Raw genomic sequence first — 22,023 nt, 5'->3', positions numbered from 1 at the left:
ATAACGATACATAAATTCACATGTGGACTGGAGAGTGTTCTAAGACTAAGCGATTACCAACCCTAGTGAATTGGGCCATTTCCACTACACCAGTGTTTCCCTAACTCTCCTCGGGACCCCAAGGGGTGCACGTTTAGTTTTTTGCCTTAGCACTACACCGTTGATTCAAATAATCAAAGCTTGATGATTATTTGAAATCAGCCGTGTAGTGCTAGGGAAAAAAACTAAATGTGCACCTCTTTGGGTCCCGTGGAGAGTTAGGGAAACACTGCACTACACCAATCAGTTCTTATTTCATAACGAACATACACCCCTTGAGTGAACATATACTGAGCTTTAGGAAAGCAGAATGACAAAGGGCCAAGCTGGGTTACCAATCAGACAGGCGTTACAAAACAGAGACCGTCAGAAGAGAACTGCTGCAGGACGTCGATAGAGCCCCTGAAGCTACCCAAATCCACATTGATTGATTTAGCTCCAGTCAATCCCTGATGCACTCCTCACACAGAGTGTGATTTGAGTGATGCAATCAATGGATACATCACTAGTGTGTGAGGAAGCTAAGCAACTTCACACACTTTCACAGCTAGTCTAGCAAGAGGCTTGAGTCCTTTAATCCAGGTTTATTTTTCCACATTAGAAAAAATGTCCCCCGCCCCAAATCAAAGAAGGTCCTGTGACCCACCAGGAAACTTTGGCGACCACCTGTGGTGGGGTGAGACCCATATAAGGGCTTGACATGAACTATTTTAGATACTTGTCCTTTGGATGACTGATTTAGTACTTGTCAACAAAAAAAAGTCTGTAACACCATTTTTACATCCCTGTATGATGCAAGAAACCACTTTACAAAATGAAATGCATTAGTATATTTTTTAACATAGAGAATCAGACAAAAATGTAGGCTACTCTCTGCATATTCCAGCCTGTCTCAAAATAGAACACAACCCTTTTAACACTCTCCTGAAGGATGGTTGGCCACTCTTGGTAGCCTATAAAATATTGCAACATTACAATCAAATACTTTTTATGCCTTATAAAATAAGTTCCTCCAGGGCTCGAAATTGGAGGTGATGAAACAAATATGTATTTGATTCAAAACTGGCTCTGGGGACAGTTCTGGGAGGACAGATCAGATCGTTTAGCTTACAAAAAAATTTGATTAGTTTTATATTTTCATATTGTAAGGTCAACAATGCACACATGGCTGTAGGCGACACGCAAATGTTCCAAAATGCAATTAGAGGGAAAACACCGTTCTCAAAAACTATGACTAGGATTATGCCTTTGCCTGCTGGACAATAAAACAAAATAGATTTTAAAAAACAGAACATGAGAAAAATGCTGGTTTCAATAGCATGTTAAGTGTTTATAAAATAATTCCATCAACATTTATAAAAGGATGAATTGTAGCTACGCTACTTTGAAACAAGGTAATACATGCTTCATACAATTACATAAAACATCCAGATTTTAAACAATTATAATTAAAATAGTATTAAAATACTGACCGCCTCCGCTCAGATTCAAGTTGTCCCAGACAAGAGGACAAGCGTTAATGTCGAGCCCTGCCCTAATTAGGAACCCCTGCTTTAATCTGACCTGAACCAGATTTGTATTAGACTATAATGTGACTTGAGAAACAATAGCCAATATGGTAAATGAAAGGTAGACCTATGTGCAATATCAGTGATAACATTGCTTTACGATGGGAAAGTGTGACCACTTCCGTTTTTTCAATGGTATTCAAGCAAAGAAAAAAAAAAAGATGAAATCAAAAATATTTATAAAATGAATTAGGTAGAAGTAAATTAATCCACAAATATAAATTCATATACACATCTCAAATGACCGTGTTTTCATTAATTTGATAATATAATCTTAAATCCCATTCAAAAACAGTATGGGATCTAGGAAGTAAGGCTAAATGTGCAGTCATCGTATTGCATAGGTCCAAACCCATGCTTGCAGATATCCATAGACTTCGTCATTGTGCTAACGCTAGTTAGCATTGGCTCACAAAACTGCCTCCAACTTCCTACATACTGGACAGACATAAAAATGGTATCCACAAGTCATCTGACTCTACCAAAATATCACTTTAAAGAAGCAAGCAGCAATAAATCATAGGTGTCATGTCACACAATTTATATCCATGAAGGAGAGTGAACAGCTTCAATCTAGTTCAGCATCTAATTAGGCATCTTTAATTAGACTAGCCTAACTCATCCTGCTGGAAAGCTTCTTAACACCACAGTACTGCACTGTGAATAAAATTAGGCCCTACTGCTTAGTTTTTGCCAAGGGTATCAAGATGCCCAAAGCTTGCATAAACTTTATTGTGATTACGGTTTGGCTGATTTATCGGCTGCATAGCTGGAAGAGCCCAAAGGTCAAACAGGAGAAGAGAACGGTGCTGGGGCAGAGGAAATGTGGTCAGGTCAAAGAAATCCATATGCCAATCATAAACAAATTAGGATGTGAGAAGAGAAATCTTGTGAGATCAATAATTGTACTAAAGTTCTACAGTACAATGCCAATGCGTCGTGACAGTGACTGCCTTTCTAGCGTTCAATCACAGATCAAAAGATGCCGGCCGTGTTAGAGATTGACTAGCCTCCATTGCAGCCGGTAACTGCAGACTGAGCAAAATGTACGCTATCGAACAGTTGTCATATCCGGGGCCAACTCTTGAAGATGTATGGCAGGGGTCAGTAACAGGCGTCTTGTGGGCCAAAACCAGTCTGTGAGTGATTTCCCCCCCTGCAAAGATTTTTGTAAAACAAAACAAGACTAATATCACCAAGGATTTCAGTTTTTCTGAAAAAAATACACTTAAATCACCAGGAATTCAGGTTAGAATGTATATCAAGTATTCCCACAAATAAAAAGAGATGTGATCGCGTCAATATAAAATCAGGTACAAAACTGTTTTCAAATACAATATATTTTTGGGCTTATTACTTGTGGTCAATTTTGCAGTGTACAAATAATTATAATTATGATCCGGGCCCCCAAACACCCACTCGGACAAAAATCAGACCGCAGCTGAATCTAGTTGCCTATTCCCTACCACTATACAATTCAAAAACGGACTTGGGTTTAAAAGTGAACAGGTGCTAAGATCTGTTAATAATTGAAGGTGTCAGAAATGTGTATACCTGCGTTATGGCACTCTTATGCACTTCCCTTCAATTAATGGTGGTCTACTACGAACACTACCCTGGTAAAGCCACTTGAGTACTGCCAAGTCATCTGTGGTCCCGATGAAATAACAGGTTATAGCCGGTAGATCTCCGTCAAGTCCCCAGCCCTGTAAATGAGCAACGCCCGAGTGGATGAATGAATAAATGATAATGGTACATGGGGGACTGACAGTCTTCCAGCGGTGTGTATTCATGGATGCGAAGGGTAGCCAGACTTCCCCAAAAAATTACCAAGAAAGAAAACATACCAAAAAATGTATCTTTGTTTTTCATAATTTTCCTTCAAATCACAAGAGGCTGAATGCATCTCATCTGAGAAAGCATCCGAGTAAGCGAAACAGCGCCACTCTGTCTCTATGTGTAGGCCATTGATGCGGTCTTGTCCGAAAGAGTATGACATTGTTGCAGCCCGTAGCATTGAATGCAAGGGAAGGCAGCAAGTATTTGGCCTCTCTTGATAAAAATAGTATAAAATAATAGCTAATCAGCGTGAGCTCAACTGTGAATGGTCCTGGCACACCCCCAAAAAAATTACAAATAAAGAAATACGTGTCAATGAAAGCCAGTTTGGGTTTGGCGTCACTCCTAACAAATCGTATTGAGAGCAAACGTCATTGACAGAAACAACTTGAATTGTTGCATCTCGTTGTATTGTCCTCCGGTGGCAAGCTAGCTAAAATTGTCCCTTTCCTAAATTAGCCATGGAGATAGGGAATTGGACTTGTGGTTTTACTTAATTCTCCGTACTGGCCAATGCTTATAACGGCGATATGGAACCAACCATTAATTCATACATTGTGCCCCTGGCCTGAGAGGATGGAAGTTCAATATATAGCTAGATGTAGAAGGCTAATGTTAACTAGCTAACATTGCCCATGAAAGGAAGTTAGGCTTGCGAGCAAGCATTTTAGCCAGGTAGCCTAGGACCACAAAAAATAAAAGAGTGTACTGTATGACAGAGTGATAGACTGTTTCATCAACATGAATGAGGAGGATGGCATTGGCCTTTCTCTTCAAGTAGGGCGAGTCAACATGTTCTCTCTACTTGCACGAACGCACACGCACACAGAAATCAAAACCATGGACAGCCACATCATATTAGCGTACGTTGATTGGACTAAATCTTTTTTGGTAGTCACAGTATTAGACTAAGCACACTGTAGGTGATTTGACGATGATGAAGTTGAAATGGTGCTGAAATAGAGGAGGCAGCTCCTCGTTTCTTTGTGACTTGCGCCAACTCTCCATGGTTCTAAATCAATAGTTGTTTAGTGGTCTGAAAATGTCAGAAACATTACTTTGCTTGACCATGCTGTAGGTCATGTAACTGTCAGTTATATGCAATATGCTTTGTGGACTTCACTGGACAGAGGTTGCTGTCCGTTGTTTTGATGAAACAAAGGTGTGGTTGAATCACGCACCACTACTGCGGTCTTCCCTAAAAATGTACTACTGCTCCTCTGACCTATGACCAAGTAGCTTAGCATGAAAATGGGTTGGCTTTCGAACTTTGTGTGTCCTACACATATTTTCCGGCTTTTCACTCAGCCTAGTATGCTGCGCAACATTTGCTAAGAGTCCTAGGCGCTCTCCTTTTAACCGAGGCAGAATATTGCCGCAGTGCTTAGTTTTTAACATTCTTCCAGCCATTTATGTAACATGGTGAAATATTAATTACAAAAAATATGATGAACAGTGATGCACAGTGCATGTGACAACTATGTATGCCTACATGCATCCGATGGCCGATTACTGAAATAGCAACCATAATATAGCCTACCCAATGATAAGTAATTACAGGATCAATGAGGCATTGCTCCCGCAATCGATTTGCTCCATGTTCCCTTCATAGCTCTTAGGGCCGACTCCATTAAGTCGACTGGTCGATTGTTTGGTCGATAGGCTGTTGGTCGACCAAGATTTTTTTAGTCGAGCAGTGGCAAATATAAAAGAATATGTATGGCACACGAGGCACCCGTCTGATTCACGCCTGTCTGAGCGGACTAATCCATTGCAGAGGCCGCAGGGATGGCACACCAGTATCACCAGTAGTACATTTACTAATTAATTCCCATTATTTCTAAAAATCTACAATGTTTGTTTGGTTAAGGTCATTTATGTTAATGCATTCAATATATTATTACTACAGTCTTACCATTGTCATTGTAGGAGTGGACACATTTTCATTGTAGGAGTGGACACATTTTCATTGTAGGAGTGGACACATTTTCATTGTAGAAGTGGACACATTGTTTGCAGAGTGCACAACCTAGGCTTCACTGGTTTATTTCATTCCATTTACGAGTTGTCAATTTATTTAATGTCTTGTTTGTACTGTAGTGCTCCTGTCAATCTTCACTAAGGACACGCACCTAATTACACATAGAAGTAATTAGAATTAGGCCTAGAAGTAGGCCTATAGACTACCTGTCCTGCATGCAAATGTAGGCCTATAAATGTGCCCCTTTGGGGATCTGATACTATTTCTCAAAGTAATTTTTTCTTCGCCTCAAACAGCAAGTAAACAAAGACTGTTTTTACATCCATTGAGAATGCCAATAGTTCCTCAATGTAGCCTATTTGAAAAATCTTTCCAGATCTATCCCTTTTTGATAAAAATGTCATGCTCTGATCCGGTGTAAACGTCATAAAATAGACCTACCTGATTACTTCTTATCCCGCAAACAGCCTACAGCTGTGTCTGTCGCTCCGGAGCTCACTGGCACAGGAAACTGAGGGCCCAGAATATTTTATACATTGTTACAAGTTTGCTAGCAGGAGCTTTGGGCCGGACCAAGCTAAAAGTTGACACAATGTTTCAAGTTCCTTACAGAGAGGCCATGCATAGCCAATGTGATTCATAGGATATTTTTATCAGGATATTTTCTACCTGCGGACTGCAATGTTTTTATTTGTTGGCTTTATGTACGCTATTTTTACATATTGGCAATGGCAACAGAAGTTAAGTTTAAATTTTAATAGTTTTCATTCGGATAGAATTTTGATTAACCACATGACATTGATTGAGATATATAAAACTGTTCCATGAAAATGTGCATTTGAAATTCATAACTGGCATGCAGATCAGTAGAAATAGTATGATAACTTGGCACTCCAAATGGAAAAAGTTGCCGACCACTGGTGTAGCCCATTACCAGCAACTTCAGGAGCATAAACTGGCATAATCTGCAAAGGCCAGCAGCAGCGGGAGGAAAAGTGTCGGGAACAGTTTTTTTTTTCTTTCAGGTTAGGCTATATTGATCTCTGGCTCCCTCTTCAGTAATTTGTGTGTCTTCATTTTTAAATCGCAGTGCTTAAAGCATCAGACAAGCTCAGTAGCCTACATATAGTTGACTGTATTCAAACATAGGGTGTGGTGTGTCTATATGGAAAAATACATGTTTTACATTTCTACCAATTGATTAGTCGAAAGAACAGACGACTCTGGATCGACCAAGATATTTTTTAGTCGAGGACAGCCCTAATAACTTTGCACATTTTAGTCATGAGCCAGTCTGCTGCTAATTTATTTCATTTGGAGAGTAGCTAGGGATGGGCACAGTTATTCAAATATCTGAAACGGATGTTAGTATTTGAATACTTATTTTTTGGGGGGCCTAATTTAATTAAGTAAATTATCCACATGACACGGTTACGTACAAGGATGACATTTGAAACTCTTCTTCTTTTTTTTAAAGTAAAATGTAGTGTATGACATGTGCACCATAAAACATTTTTTTTAAAGACATGCATACTGGTAGCCATCTATGCCGGTAACCTACACACATGTAGCTTGTTGATTTTGTCAGCCAATCAAAACTGCTCTACAGTCCAAGGTTCCATGTGTAGCAAGGGAAGTGAGAGATCTCTAATCAATGCAAAATGGAAAGAAATTACAGAATTAAACGTTAGCTAAATGAGAATGAGTGGGCTACAACAAACAAGGTAGGCTGTTTAATATGAATGATGATGTTATTTGTTTACAAGGACAGGGAGCGCAGCATATTGTAGCCTCCATTACCTGGATAACTAGCTGGCTAACTTTGCTCAGCTAGCTATCTTCTCTACATCGATTTGATGCAGTCAAGTAGGGCTGAGTGATATGGCCAAAATATCATAACACGGTATTTAAAAATTGTCCTTGATGAGATTCGCACACAACCTTTGGGTTGCTAGATGTTAGGGCTCAAGGTTAGGAGTTAGGGTTAGCTAAAAGGGTTCAGGTTAGAAGAAAGGTTAGCTAACATGCTAAGTAGTTACAAAGTAGTAAGTAGTTGCAAAATGTCAAATTTTGCTAAAATGATAAATGATGAGATTCAAACACACAACCTTTGGGTTGCTAGACATTCACGTTATACACCCACCCCGACCATACAAACCCTCCTTTCGTTTTTGCCTCATGTAATCTTCCATCTTATGTAACCATAGCAAATGTAACATATCATTCCAATTTCAGTGTCCAGGATTTACATTTATCATGTTACATCTAGTCTATGAGACCAGTGACATTTCACATTCAACTGGGTTTGGTTAGCACTAGGGTGCAAGAAATATCAGGCATCATAAACTGGTGTAGGATTGTGTAATGTAAACTACTCAATATTGACAAATAACCCTGATCTTGAGAAAGGGGAGAAAAATAAATTGCTGTAAGGGATTCCTAAGCTAACTAAGTAGCAGTATAAGGCTCCCCTTGAAATAAGGAGCATCTGAATTGGAAGAGAATGTATTGCTACTTTTGTTCTGCCCGGACCAGATCAGAAGAATTTATTTGCAGTGGACAGTTGGAAAAATCCTAGGCCTACATTTTCCTTGGATGATTACTAATCAGGGACATGCTCTGAGCTGTGGTTTGGCAACAAGATATAGAAGATAATTGATAGCCATCAAACAATGGAGGGACCTTGTTCAGTGAACTATCTGTGAAAAAATTATTTAGCCACAGGTTCATTCAACTCATTCAAAATCAGTCATTTTCAGTGGTTGGTCAAAACTGAACAGATCATTTTAAACTGTTAGGCCAAAGTGACTTTCACTTTTACTTGAGTCGTTTTCATTTAAGATATCTTTACTTTTACTCAAGTATGACAATTGGGTACTTCTTCCACCACTGCTGACCACATCCTCTCATCACTGCAGAAAAACTATTCTGATTTAGTAGAGAAATAGGTTATTATATTACTCAGGGATTGGAACCTTTTCAAATAACAAAAAAAATTAAAAGAATAAAACCATTTTGAGGAACAGAAACAAAAGTGATTTCTAGTGTTCGGGACAGAACCATTATTTTCAAATCTTAAGAACCGGTTAATAATGTTTTTCCTTGTTCCATGTTCTAAAAATATTACACATTTCTAGTGCATCACTCTGTAATAATACATGTAATATCCTAAACACATCCCAATTCACATCATGATGTTCAGTGCTTCATGTCAAGCCCCCTCCATGCCCACCCCGCTCTCTCCCCACATCACAGGAGGCATAATAATGGCCGGAACGAAGCAAATAGAATAGCATCAAACACATGGAAACCATGGGTTTGACGTATTTGATACCATTCCACTTATTCTACTCCAGCCATTACCACAAGCCTGCACTTATCTGACCAATCGAACATGTAAACAAATATCTTACCCGTTCCACAGAAAGCTGTTCTCTCTGAAAATTTGTTGAGTAAATAATCTAAATGTAAAAAACAATGTTGATTTCAAAGGTTAAAAAATGACGGAAAACTTTCAACTTGTGCAAATGGATTTGCGCTCCATAATACAGTTGAAAATCAGCAGTCATTTTGAGTGTGAGGACAGAAAGTGAGTGGCCACAATCCACAGGCCACAATCAACAGCCTGATCAACTATATGCGAAGGATATGTGTCATGCTGCATGAGGCAAATTGTGGTCACACCAGATACTGACTGTTTTTCTGATCCACACCACTATCTTTTTATTAAAAACATTTTTTTTTAAAGGTTATGTATCGGTGACCAACAGATGCATATCTGTATTCCCAGTCATGTAAAATACATCGATTAGGGCCTAATGAATGTATTTAAATTGACTGATTTCCTTATATGAACTGTAACTCAGTAAAATCTTTGAAATTATTGCATGTTGCGTTTATATTTTTGTTCAGTGTCATTTCTAAAAAGCATGGTGGTATCACTTTCTATTCACTCTGACATATTTGCAAGGCTAAAGTGTAAGGTGGAAGTGGAATGGAGAGATGTGAGCGTGTAATATGGCTGCACAGTTATGAACAGGTCCAAGACCTGTAGCAGAACCCACTGCTACTAATGGGGGTTGTCCATTTTAACTCTGGTCTGACAAGGCCAGCATGATTAGCCTGGTAATTTGCTCAATGCTGATTTGCATATGGACCAGTGTTGTATTATACCAACTTGTCAAGGCTGGCAGAGAAGGCTGTTATTGTGTAGTCTTACAGTCCCTTATTGCATTTGGGACATTGGTGGGAAGCCACATGTGCAGCCGCCTTCATCGACCTGGCCAAGGTTTTCGACTCTGTCAATCACCGTATTCTTATCGGCAGACTCAACAGCCTTGGTTTCTCTAATGACTGCCTCGCCTGGTTCACCAACTACTTCTCAGACAGAGTTCAGTGTGTCAAATCGGAAGGCCTGTTGTCCAGACCTCTGGGGTGCCACAGGGTTCAATTCTCAGGCCGACTCTTTTCTCTGTATATATCAATGATGTCGCTCTTGCTGCGGGTGATTCTTTGATCCACCTCTACGCTGACGACACCATTCTGTATAAATCTGGCCCTTCTTTGGGCACGGTGTTAACACCTCTTTGGGCTAGGGGGCAGTATTTTCACATCCGGATGAAAAGCATGCCCAAAGAAAACTGCCTGCTACTCAGACTCAGAAGCTAGGATATGCATATTATTAGTAGATTTGGATAGAAAACACTCTGAAATTTCTAAAACGGTTTGAATATTGTCTGTGAGTATAACAGAACTGATTTGGCAGGCGAAACCCCGAGCATAATCCATCCAGGGGGGGAAAATGTTGAGGTCAATGTGTTTTCCATGAGTTTTCTATGGGAAACCGTTACAGTGGGCTTCCACTAGATGTCAACAGTCTTTATAATTTGAGTATTTCTGTTTTTGAATTTGGCGCGCTGCAATTTCACTGGATGTTGTCAAATCAATCCTGTTAACGGGATTCGAGCGGGAATGGGATATAAGGGATCCCTAAGAGGTTTAACAAACCTCCAAACGAGCTTCAACGCCATACAACACTACTTCCTTGGCCTCCAACTGCTCTTAAATGCTAGTAAAACTAAATGCATGCTCTTCAACCGATCGCTGTCTGCACCCGCCCGCCCGACTAGCATCACTACTCTGGACGGTTCTGACTTAGGTATTTATAGTTGTCCACAAATTCTAGGTGTCTGGCAAGACTATAAACTCTCCTTCCAGACTCACATTAAGCATCTCCAATCCAAAGTTAAAACTTGAAATCGGCTTCCTATTTCGCAACAAAGCCTCCTTCATTCATGCTGCCAAACATACCCTCGAAAAACTGACTATCCTATCAATCCTTGACTTCAGCGATGTCATTTACAAAATAGCCTCCAACACTACTCAGCAAATTGGATGCAGTCTATCACAGTGCCATCCGTTTTGTCACCAAAGCCCCATATACTACCCACTAGAGGTCGACCGATTATGATTTTTCAACGCCGATACCGATTATTGGAGGACCAAAAAAAGCCGATACCGATTAAAAATGTATTTGTAATAATGACAATTACAACAATACTGAATGAACACTTATTTTAACTTAATATAATACTAAATAAAATCAATTTAGCCTCAAATAAATAATGAAACACGTTCAATTTGGTTTAAATAATGCAAAAACAAAGTGTTGGAGAAGAAAGTAAAAGTGGAATATGTGCCATGTAAGAAAGCTAACGTTTAAGTTCCTTGCTCAGAACATGAGAACATATGAAAGCTGGTGGTTCCTTTTAACATGAGTCTTCAATATTCCCAGGTAAGAAGTTTTAGGTTGTAGTTATTATAGGAATTATAGGACTATTTCTCTCTATACCATTTGTATTTCATATACCTTTGACTATTGGATGTTCTTATAGGCACTTTAGTATTGCCAGTGTAACAGTATCTTCCTTCCCTCTCCGCTACCTGGGCTCGAACCAGGTAACCAGGAACACATCGACAACATGCAGAGCAAGGGGAACAACTACTCCAAGTCTCAGAGCGAGTGACGTTTGAAACGCTATTAGCGCACACCCCGCTAACTAGCTAGCCATTTCACATCGTTACACCAGCCTAATCTCGGGAGTTGATAGGCTTGAAGTCATAGACAGCGCAATGCTTGAAGCACAACGAAGAGCTGCTGGCAAAACGCACGAAAGTGCTGTTTGAATGAATGCTTACGAGCCTGCTGCTGCTTACCACCGCTCAGTCAGACTGCTCTATCAAATCATAGACTTAGTTATAACATAATAACACACAGAAATACGAGCCTTAGGTCATTAATATGGTCGAATCCGGAAACTATCATCTCGAAAACAAGACGTTTATTCTTTCAGTGAAATACGGAACCGTTACGTATTTTATCTAACGGGTGGCATCCATAAGTCTAAATATTCCTGTTACATTGCACAACCTTCAATGTTATGTCATAATTACGTAAAATTCTGGCAAATTAGGCGGCCCAAACTGTTGCATATACACTGACTCTGCGTGCAATGAACGCAAGAGAAGTGACACAATTTCACCTGGTTAATATTGCCTGCTAACCTGGATTTCTTTTAGCCAAATATGCAGGTTTAAAAATATATACTTCTGTGTATTGATTTTAAGAAAGGCATTGATGTTTATGGTTAGGTACACATTGGAGCAATGATATGTACCGCATCGATTATATGCAACGCAGGACACGCTAGATAAACTAGTAATATCATCAACCATGTGTAGTTAACTAGTGATTATGATTGATTGATTGTTTTTTATAAGATAAGTTTAATGCTAGCTAGCAACTTACCTTGGCTTACTGCATTTGCGTAACAGGCAGGCTCCTCGTGGAGTGCAATGTAATCAGGTGGTTAGAGTGTTGGACTAGTTAACTGTAAGGTTGCAAGATTGAAACCCCTGAGCTGACAAGGTAAAAATCTGTCGTTCTGCCCCTGAACGAGGCAGTTAACCCACCGTTCCTAGGCCGTCATTGAAAATAAGAATGTGTTCTTAACTGACTTGCCTAGTTAAATAAAGATTAAATAATAAAGGTGTAAAAATCGGCCAAATCGGTGTCCAAAAATACCGATTTCCGATTGTTCTGAAAACTTGAAATCGGCCCTAATTAAATCGGCCATTCCGATTAATCGGTCGACCTCTACTACCCACCACTGCGACCTGTTTGCTCTCGTTGGCTGGTCCTCGATACATATTCATCGCCAAACCCACTGGCTCCAGGTCATCTATAAGTCTTTGCTAGGTAAAGCTCCGCCTTATCTCAGCTCACTGGTCACCATAGCAACACCCGACCGTAGCACGCGCTCCAGCAGGTATATTTCACTGGTCATCCCCAAAGCCAACACCTGCTTTGGCCGCCTTTCCTTCCAGTTCTCTGCTGCCAATGACTGGAACAAATTGCAACAAAAAAAACACTGAAGTTGGAGACATATCTCCCTCACTAACTTTAAGCATCAGCTGTCAGAGCAGCTTACCGATCGCTGCGGCTGTACATAGCCCATCCAACCAACCTCATTCCCATATTTGTGTTTCTGCTCTTTTGCACACCAGTATTTCTGCTTGCACATCCTCATCTGCACATATATCACTCCAGTGTAAATTGCTCAATTGTAATTACTTCACCACTATTGGCCTATTTATTGCCTTACCTCATTACTTAATTTGCACACACTGTATGCAGATTTTTCTATTGTACTGTACGTTTGTTTATCCCATGTGTAACTGTGTTGTTTTGTCGCACTGTTTTGCTTTATCTTGGCCAGTCACAGTTGTAAATGAGAACTTGTTCTCAACTGGCCTACCTGGTGAAATAAAGGTGTAATAAAATTAAAATGTGATCATTTGCTGACTGGATCCTTTGGCAGTAGATTACCTTCGGACCAGTCAGTTCTTGCACGACAAGTGCATTAAGCTTTGTTCAATAGCAATGAGAGGTTTGTTGACACAAAAGGTTTCCTAAATGTGGGCTTCCTGGACCAACCAAGAGCTTGGTGAGTGAAAGTATGTGCAGTAAATTTGGGGGGGGTAAATACAGATTTCTCTGCTCTCCAATACATTTCAATAGACATAATTGACCTATTAAAACAGAGGATATTGAACCTTGAGTCACAGGAGTGGACATCAGATAAAATAAATAGTTCTTCACAGCTGGGAAGTGAGACAGGTCCTTGTGTGGTGAGAGATTACTTGGAACTTTACATGGCAGAAATGTCAATATTACCGCCATCAATCTCCAGGCAGAGAGAGCATCAAAGTTCAACGCTTTCAATGTGCCAAGAAAGTGCTGCCCACAAAACCTGGCTTGGAAAAGAGCTTAACTGGAAAGAATCGTGTTCATTGCTGGCAAATCAACAATAACACAATGAAAAGGCTCACAATGAATAACATAGTTGATTGATATTTTGGACAATAACAAGTACAAGCCTCATCTACAGTTGGTCCAGAAATTTGCTGATCTAAAGATAGTGATGCAACTTTAGTCACAGTGTGGACTATCCATTCATAAGGCTACACAGTTGACTTGCAGATATGATAAGTTTATCACTAAGAAGGCCAGAGCAGGGATGGGCAACTCCAGTCCTCAGGGGCCAAAGTGGTTGTCACTTTTCCCCCAAACCCTAGCAAACACATCTGATTAAACTAATTGCATTCTAAACTAAAGATCATTAGTTGATTATTGGAGTCAGGTGTGTTAGCTGGGGCAAAAATGTGAAAGCAATCAGGCCACAAAGGACTGGAGTTGCTCATCCCTGGGCTAGAGTGTAAGCCATAACCAGCTTAAAAATCTAAAGATGCATAGCAATATGGGATAGACCTAGGCCTACATAAGCCGTTTCCATTAACTTGTCCAGCGATTTTGTTGTTGACATTTAGAAAGTTTGCATAGAAATTGCAACTGCCGCCTTTGTTTCTACTGAACTGTCTTGTGACAAAAACAGCAGACCGTAATGACGTCAACCCCCTCCCCCCAAAATTACAATGTTGGCAAAAACCTTGTGCCAAATAAAAAATGAAGTGGTTGAACTGTTTCCATTATCCATTTAGGGAATTTGCGCATTAATAAATGTGACAGTCTGTATGCCTTCCCACCTACAGTATGTTTCATGTCTCAGGTAGCCCGCAAAGGCCAGCATGGATAGAATGCAAGAATTTACTAATCTTTGCCATATTCTAATAATTCTCATGTGCCAACATATCGCCATGGTCTGTGCTATTGTGAAACGTGCACTCCTGTAGAGCTGAAATAATTGGATTGTAAAACTTGCATCCAGCCAACCAGAAAAGGCAAAACAATTCAGGCATTCTTGAAAGTCAAGACAATCCTTGTTCTGCAAATAAACATTTTTATAGTTGAAAAAAATGTATTTTGCAAGCAGTAGACATTTAGAATTAAAATGTGTAGTGAAGCTTTATTGTAACGTGTGACATCACGTGCCCAGAGTCCCTTAAATTATTCATTTATTCTGAAAAACTTTTTCCATCATCATTTCTTGCAATGAAGAAAGTTTGACAAGACAAATCCACCCGTTGAATGGATAAAAATGTTGTTGATCTTTAGAACATTTCTTCAATAGCTGCCGTTTCCATTACACGTCACAATGTTATTTTGCGACATTGACCCAGGTTTATTCAACAAAAGCAATGGAAACCTGCCTAGTGAGCAGCAATAAGAGAAATACAAAAAAGCTGTGAGTTTAGCAATGTGATCGCCTCAGTCTGCAAGACCTAGGCTTCAATTGAATGCAATTTGTAGGCCTATTTAGGGATTTGTAGCCTTCACTTTCAGGGAAAACAAAACAACCCTGCAACACAGTCAATATGAGGAAATCGGTGAATGCATAATTTCCTTCATGAGGCCATCTGTTGTTGGCTAATATTGAGGCCAACTGACAACACTATCTAAATGAAGACAACGGAATTCAAAGCTGAGAGGTCTTAATGAGGAAAAGCCTTGTCTCGTGATGAACTGCTTACCAAACCAATGTGTTCATAAGCAACAATGGCACCAATTTTATTTGGAAACTGTTCTTAACCACAGGAATTGGTCCAGACTTTCCCAAATTTGGAATGGCAACATATGGTAAACGTCAAGCACTCAAAATTGCTGTTTGAAAGATGCCGCAAACGGATCACTTTGCTCTCCAAATTCAGTTTATGCAAAGCATTCAAGCAATTCTTTCCAACAGAACAGAACGTCTTTGTAAGAATGCCTGTAGCCTAGACATTGTTGTCCCATACTAATTCCCTATGTCCTCATATTAAGGTGCTTATTAGTCCCCCATCTTCAATTTCATTCATTAGTCAGTGAGGACTTGGCCTAGGCTATCTTATAACAAAAGCATTCAATCTGATAATGTAGGTTTATCCCCTCCTAGTAGTAGCCTATCCAGAATTCAGTCAAATAGTGCAGATATTTACCATGAGCTGACAACACAGAAGTTACTTAATTTTCTCTGAATGGTGAATTGGCACTTGCAATGAAATTCAGACAAGACCTCTCTCTACTTTCACCTAACTGTTTGCATTGTCAATGTGTGTGTGAACAGTGGTTTTTGGATTGCAAGTGGTCATTTGATCGAGGTTGCTGAACCAATGTGCATAACATGTACACTTGGTGGAAGATCAAATCTAAGGATGCATCCACTAAGCTAACAATCTAGACAACCATGGATCTCTTTTTGTGTTCTCAAATCCGTGTAAATCTGCATACAAATATGATTTACCTTTATAATGCTGCTCCTGCGTGGTATTCCGGGTTTGGAATCCAACCCGACAGAGGAGTTGTTGGCCGTTTCAAGCCCTGGGCTGTCAGGTAACGTTTCTGATCCAACAATGTCTGCCGGTATCCCACAGTCCCCATTGAAGACCGATACTTCGCACTGCGTCTTCCCGTCTTTTTTGTCACTGGGCAAAGCCACCGAATCCCCAGTATTCGATGGAGATGAGCCGCCGTTCTCTCCAAACTCCGCCATAGGCACTCCACGCACACAGACAAACCAAGCGTAGCTGTCAAGCTGCTATGTAGGTGTTTCACTTGCAACGCTGTTGTATTTACCCAATGTCCTGGCTTGCTAGCTAGCTACCTCGTTATAACTGCACAAAAACGTTCCGTATCATCTTTCGGTCCATATTTGACTGGTATTTAATGTCGCGTGCTCCATGGATTGTGCTCTGTAAAACAAAACATAAACAAGAGACATTGAATACCAATAGATTAAACTGTTCAATGCTAGACATGATCTGAAATTGCATGCACACGATGTCTAATAATGTGACTTTGAATGGTAACGTTAGCTGACGAACGTTAGTTAATTACGTGCAAACAGTGCAATTGCATTCAATGGCATTTTCAATTTGCAAAGCTGTCTGTATAAAATTGCAAAGTTATATTTCATAATGGATGCATTAGCTAGCTACATCGTCTCATTTAAAATTATGTCTGGTAAGTCATTCGATAGTTAGCTCCCTAGCTATGCAACGTTAGTAAATTAGCGTTAGTCAACAAGTTAGCCATATTTGCGATCGTTTGGGATAGAAGTGTCTTGTTTGTTAGCTGCTGTGTTGTATATCTGGACTAGAGCTAATTTAGTTATAGCTAGCCAACTTAGTTATACGTCCTTACTCAGTCATGTTAGGTTAACTGACAAATTAGCCCACATTTAATCAACTTGCCAATAGTTAGCTAACATTAACTAACCTGGCAAACTAACACTAACGTTACAGCAAAATATTTGTTTTAACTAACCCTCACATGTATCTGTTCTACAGCCACACATGCCAACATAATTTCATGTTATCACACTTGCCTTGCTTGATAAAGTCGTGTCAAAAGAGAACAAAGTTCCATTCTGTTGTGCTATCCAGCTGCAACGACGAGACTACTGTTCAGTCCATGCATCACCACCAGTTGCTGCATTAGCTAGCTTGCAATGCAGCTAACGTTAGTTAGCAAGTAGTCACCGACTAAACCCAACTGTCAATACATTTGCTATCTAAATATTTATCTAGCGAGCTACCCGTTAAGCAAAAGTCGAAAGGTGAACGAACTACTTGTAACAGGCAGCAACGACAACGAACCTTCTGTCAATCAAACCTTGCTCATGGAAAAAGGTATGTCTTATTGAAATACATGAAAACTGCTTTCATCGATCAAAACCAGTGCTTTAATTACACTAGAAGACAGCACCGGGCACAGTTTTGAAGCCACCGCGCCTACATCTTGGCACGCACCCACCACAGTAGAAAAAATATATTTTGGAAGCTATAGAAATGCATTTATTAATGTCTAAACACTTTCCCCCCCCGTGTATTCTATTGCAAACACATTAATGCATACTTTACAATTATATTATGTGAGTTAAACATACGTTATATAAAAAAATATATATCTTTAAAGTATAATTTTTGAAAGTACTCATGTTCCTGTCCCCACTACAACAACAAAATACGTATGCATGTAATTCTGTCCTTGATACATTTAACTGAAATACTGTAGAAATCCATTCATTCCGTTGGAGGACTCCTTCTTCTGTGGAGTGCCAATATGGCCGACCAGTGGCATCAAAGAGTCTCATTGGCCAATACATAGTATTTGCCATCCAGGGTTTATATACAGTGCATTCGGAAAGAATTCAAACCACTTCCCTTTTTCTATATTTTGTTAGGTTACAGCCTTATTCTAATATTGATTAAAATATTTTCGCCCCTCAATCTACACACAGCACCCCATAATGACCAAATTAAAACATGTTTGTAGAAATTTGTGTACATTTATTACAAATAAAAAACAGAAATACCTTATTTACATAAGTATTCAGACCCTTTGCTATGAGACTCGAAATTTAGCTCCAAATTGAGCTCAGGTGCATCCTGTTTCCATTGATCATCCTTGAGATGTTTCTACAACTTGATTGGAGTCCACCTGTGGTAAATTCAATTGATTGGACATGATTTGGAAAGGCACACAACTGTCTATCTATGTAAGGTCCGCAATTGACAGTGCTTTTCAGAGCAAAAACCAAACTATCAGGACAAATTAAATGGCCGTAGAGCTCCGAGACAAGGTTGTCTCGAGGCACATATCTGGGGAATGGTACCAAAAAATGTCTGCAGCTTTGAAGGTCCCAAAGGACACAGTGGCCTCCATCATTCTTAAATGGAAGAAGTTTGGAACCAACAAGACTCTTCCTAGAGCTGGCCGCCCGGCCAAACTGAACACTCAGGGGAGAAGGGCCTAGGTACGGGAGGTGATCAAGGACCCGATGGTCACTGACAGAGATCGAGAGTTCCTCTGTGGAGATGAGAGAACCTTCCAGAAGGACAACTATCTCTGCAGCACTCCACCAATCAGGCCTTTATGATAGAGTGGCCAGACAGAAGCCCCTGCTCAGTAAAAATGACAGCCCGCTTGGAGTTTGCCAAAAGGCCCCTAAAGGACTCTCAGACCATGAGAAACAACATTCTCTGGTCTGATGAAACCAAGATGGAACTCTTTGGCCGGAATGCCAAGCATCAGGTCTAGAGGAAACCTGGCACCATCCCTACGGTGAAGCATGGTGGTGGCAGCATCATGTTGGGGGGATGTTTTTCAGCGGGAGGGACTTGGAGACTAGTCAGGATCGAGGGAAAGATGAACGGAGGAAAGTACAGAGATCCTTGTTGAAAACCTGCTCTAGAGCGCTCAAGGTTCACCTTCCAACAGGACAATGACCCTAAGCACACAGCCAAGACAATGCAGGAATTGCTTCGGGACAAGTCTCTAAATGTCCTTGAGTGGCCTAGCCAGAGCCTGGACATGAACCCGATCGAACATCTCTAGAGAGACCTGAAAATAGCTGCTCCAGGTTGGATGCTCCCCATCCAGAGGATCTGCAGAGAATAAATGGGAGAAACTCCCCAAATACAGGTGTGCTAAGCTTGTAGCGTCATACCCAAGACTTGAGGCTGTAATCGCTGCCAAATGTGCTTTAACAAAGTACTGAGTAAAGGGTCTGAATACTTATGTAAATGTAAGAGTTTTTATTTTTAATACATTTTCAAAAATGTCAACCTATTTTTGGTTTGTCATTATTAGGTATTGTGTGTAGATTGATAAGGAAAAAACATTAATACATTTTTGAACAAGGCTGTAATGTAACAACATGTGGAAAAGTCAAGGAATCTGAATAGTTTCCGAATGCACTTTACGTCATTGATCAAAACACATGGTGAAACTGAAACATCACTAACATCACACTCACCACATTCTTTTGGAGAGAGATTGGAAACCCAAATTGGTTTACACGGACAAGTTCTGGCCTGGTTTAGATCTGTATCTGTCGGAAAGAAATCAGTTTGTCTCTGGATGGGTTGTCCTCTGACAAATCAACTGTAAATTTCGGTGTTCCTCAAGGTTCCGTTTTAGGACCACTATTGTTTTCACTATATATTTTACCTCTTGGTGATGTCATTCAGAAACATAATGTTAACTTTCACTGCTATGCGGATGACACACAGCTGTACATTTCGATGAAACATGGTGAAGCCCCAAAATTGCCCTCCCTGGAAGCCTGTATTTCAGACATAAGGAAGTGGATGGAGGCAAATGTTCTACTTTTAATCTCGGACAAAACAGAGATGCTAGTTCTAGGTCCCAAGAAACAAAGGGATCTTCTGTTGAATCTGACAATTAATCTTGATGGTGTACAGTCGTATCAAATAAAACTGAAGGACCTCGGCGTTACTCTGGACCCTGATCTCTCTTTTGACCAACATATCAAGACTGTTTCAAGGACAGCTTTTTTCCATCTATGTAACATTGCAAAAATCAGAAACTTTCTGTCCAAAAATGATGCAGAAAAATTAATCCATGCTTTTGTCACTTCTAGGTTAGACTACTGCAATGCTCTACTTTCCGGCTACCTGGATAAAGCAATAAATAACTTCAGTTAGTGCTAAACACGGCTGCTAGAATCTTGACTAGAACCAACATATTTGATCATATTACTCCAGTGCTAGCTTCTCTACACTGGCTTCCTGTTAAGGCAAGGGATGATTTCAAGGTTTTACTGCTAACCTACAAAGCATTACATGGGCTTGCTCCTACCTATCTTTCCGATTTGGTCCTGCCGTACATACCTACATGTACGCTACGGTCACAAGACGCAGGCCTCTTTACTGTCCCTAGAATTTCTAAGCAAACAGCTGGAGGCAGGGCTTTCACCTATAGAGCTCAATTTTTATGGAATGGTCTGCCTACCCATGTGAGAGATGCAGCCTCGGTCTCAACCTTTAAGTCTCTACTGAAGTCTCATCTCTTCAATAGGTCCTATGATTGAGTGTAGTCTGGCCCAGGAGTGTGAAGGTGAACGGAATGGCACTGGAGCAACGAACCGCCCTTGCTGTCTCTGCCTGGCCGGTTCCCCTCTCTCCACTGGGATTCTCTGCCTCTAACCCTATTACAGGGGCTGAGTCACTGGCTTACTGGTGCTCTTCCATGCCATCCCTAGGAGAGGTGCGTCACTTGAGTGGGTTGAGTCACTGATGTGATCTTCCTGTCCGGGTTGGCGCCCCCCCCCTTGGGTTGTGCCGTGGGGAAGATCTTTGTGTGCTATACTCTGCCTTGTCTCAGGATGGTAAGTTGGTGGTTGAAGATATCCCTCTAGTGGTGTGGGGGCTGTGCTTTGGCAAAGTGGGTGGGGTTATATCCCGCCTGCTAGGGTCAGTCTGTATATCTGGAGTATTTCTCCTGTCTTATCCGGTGTCCTGTGTGCATTTAAGTATACTCTCTCTAATTCTCTCTTTCTCTCTAATTCTCTCGGAGGACCTGAGCCCTAGGACCATGCCTCAGGACTACCTGGCCTGATGACTCCTTGCTGTCCCCAGTCCACCTGGCCGTGCTGCTGCTCCAGTTTCAACTGTTCTGCCTGCTGCTATGGAACCGGACGTGCTACCTGTCCTAGACCTGCTGTTTTCAACTCTCTAGATACAGCAGGAGTGGTAGAGATACTCTGAATGATCGGCTATGAAAAGCCAACTGACATTTACTCCTGAGGTGCTGACCTGTTGCACCCTCGACAACCACTGTGATTATTATTATTTGACCCTGCTGGTCATCTATGAACATTTGAACCTCTTGGCCATGTTCTGTTATAATCTCCACCCGGCACAGCCAGAAGAGGACTGGCCACCCCTCTTGGCCTGGTTCATCTCTAGGTTTCTTCCTAGGTTCTGGCCTTTCTAGGGAGTTTTTCCTAGCCACCGTGCTTCTACACTTGCATTGCTTGCTGTTTGGGGTTTTAGGCTGGGTTTCTGTACAGCACTTTGTGACATCAGCTGATGTAAGAAGGGCTTTATAAATACATTTGATTTGATCAAAACACATGGTGAACCTGAAACATCACTAAGTAACAGCTCCGTTGGCACAAATTTAACCAGACAAATCAATATAGGTTACGATCTAGGTTCTCTCTGCATCTCCTATCAATTATAAATCATCAAATATGTTGTAGAATGTTATACATTAAAAAGGAATGTTTGAATTATACAAGGAAAACAAGGGATGGTAGACATCCCAAGCGAGAATAAAAAAATATATATATA

The 22,023-nt window shown here is 40.6% G+C and overlaps 1 protein-coding gene across 4 annotated transcripts in view; it reads right to left on the bottom strand.

Annotated features, from left to right (window-relative positions):
• LOC139573761 (inactive phospholipase C-like protein 2) overlaps positions 1-22,023 on the bottom strand; it is a 62,707-nt gene that overhangs the window by 37,063 nt on the left and 3,621 nt on the right. For 2 of the 4 annotated variants that reach the window (XR_011674652.1, XM_071397578.1), the window contains exons 1-2: positions 17,250-17,604; positions 16,167-16,614 (exon numbers count right to left, since the gene is read on the bottom strand). Coding sequence is in view for 2 of the 4 variants with exons in the window: in XM_071397578.1 (XP_071253679.1) it covers positions 16,167-16,415 (249 nt within the window). In the remaining 2 variants the exon portion in view is untranslated. Of the gene's footprint in view, positions 1-5,868; positions 5,939-16,166; positions 16,615-17,249; positions 17,605-22,023 lie in introns of those variants that run through there. The other 2 variants (XM_071397581.1, XM_071397579.1) reach the window with 2 other exon arrangements.

This window comes from Salvelinus alpinus, chromosome 4, assembly GCF_045679555.1.
Source record: "Salvelinus alpinus chromosome 4, SLU_Salpinus.1, whole genome shotgun sequence".
Classification (NCBI taxonomy): Eukaryota; Metazoa; Chordata; class Actinopteri; order Salmoniformes; family Salmonidae; genus Salvelinus; species Salvelinus alpinus.
This window is presented reverse-complemented; position numbering and strand designations above follow the sequence as displayed.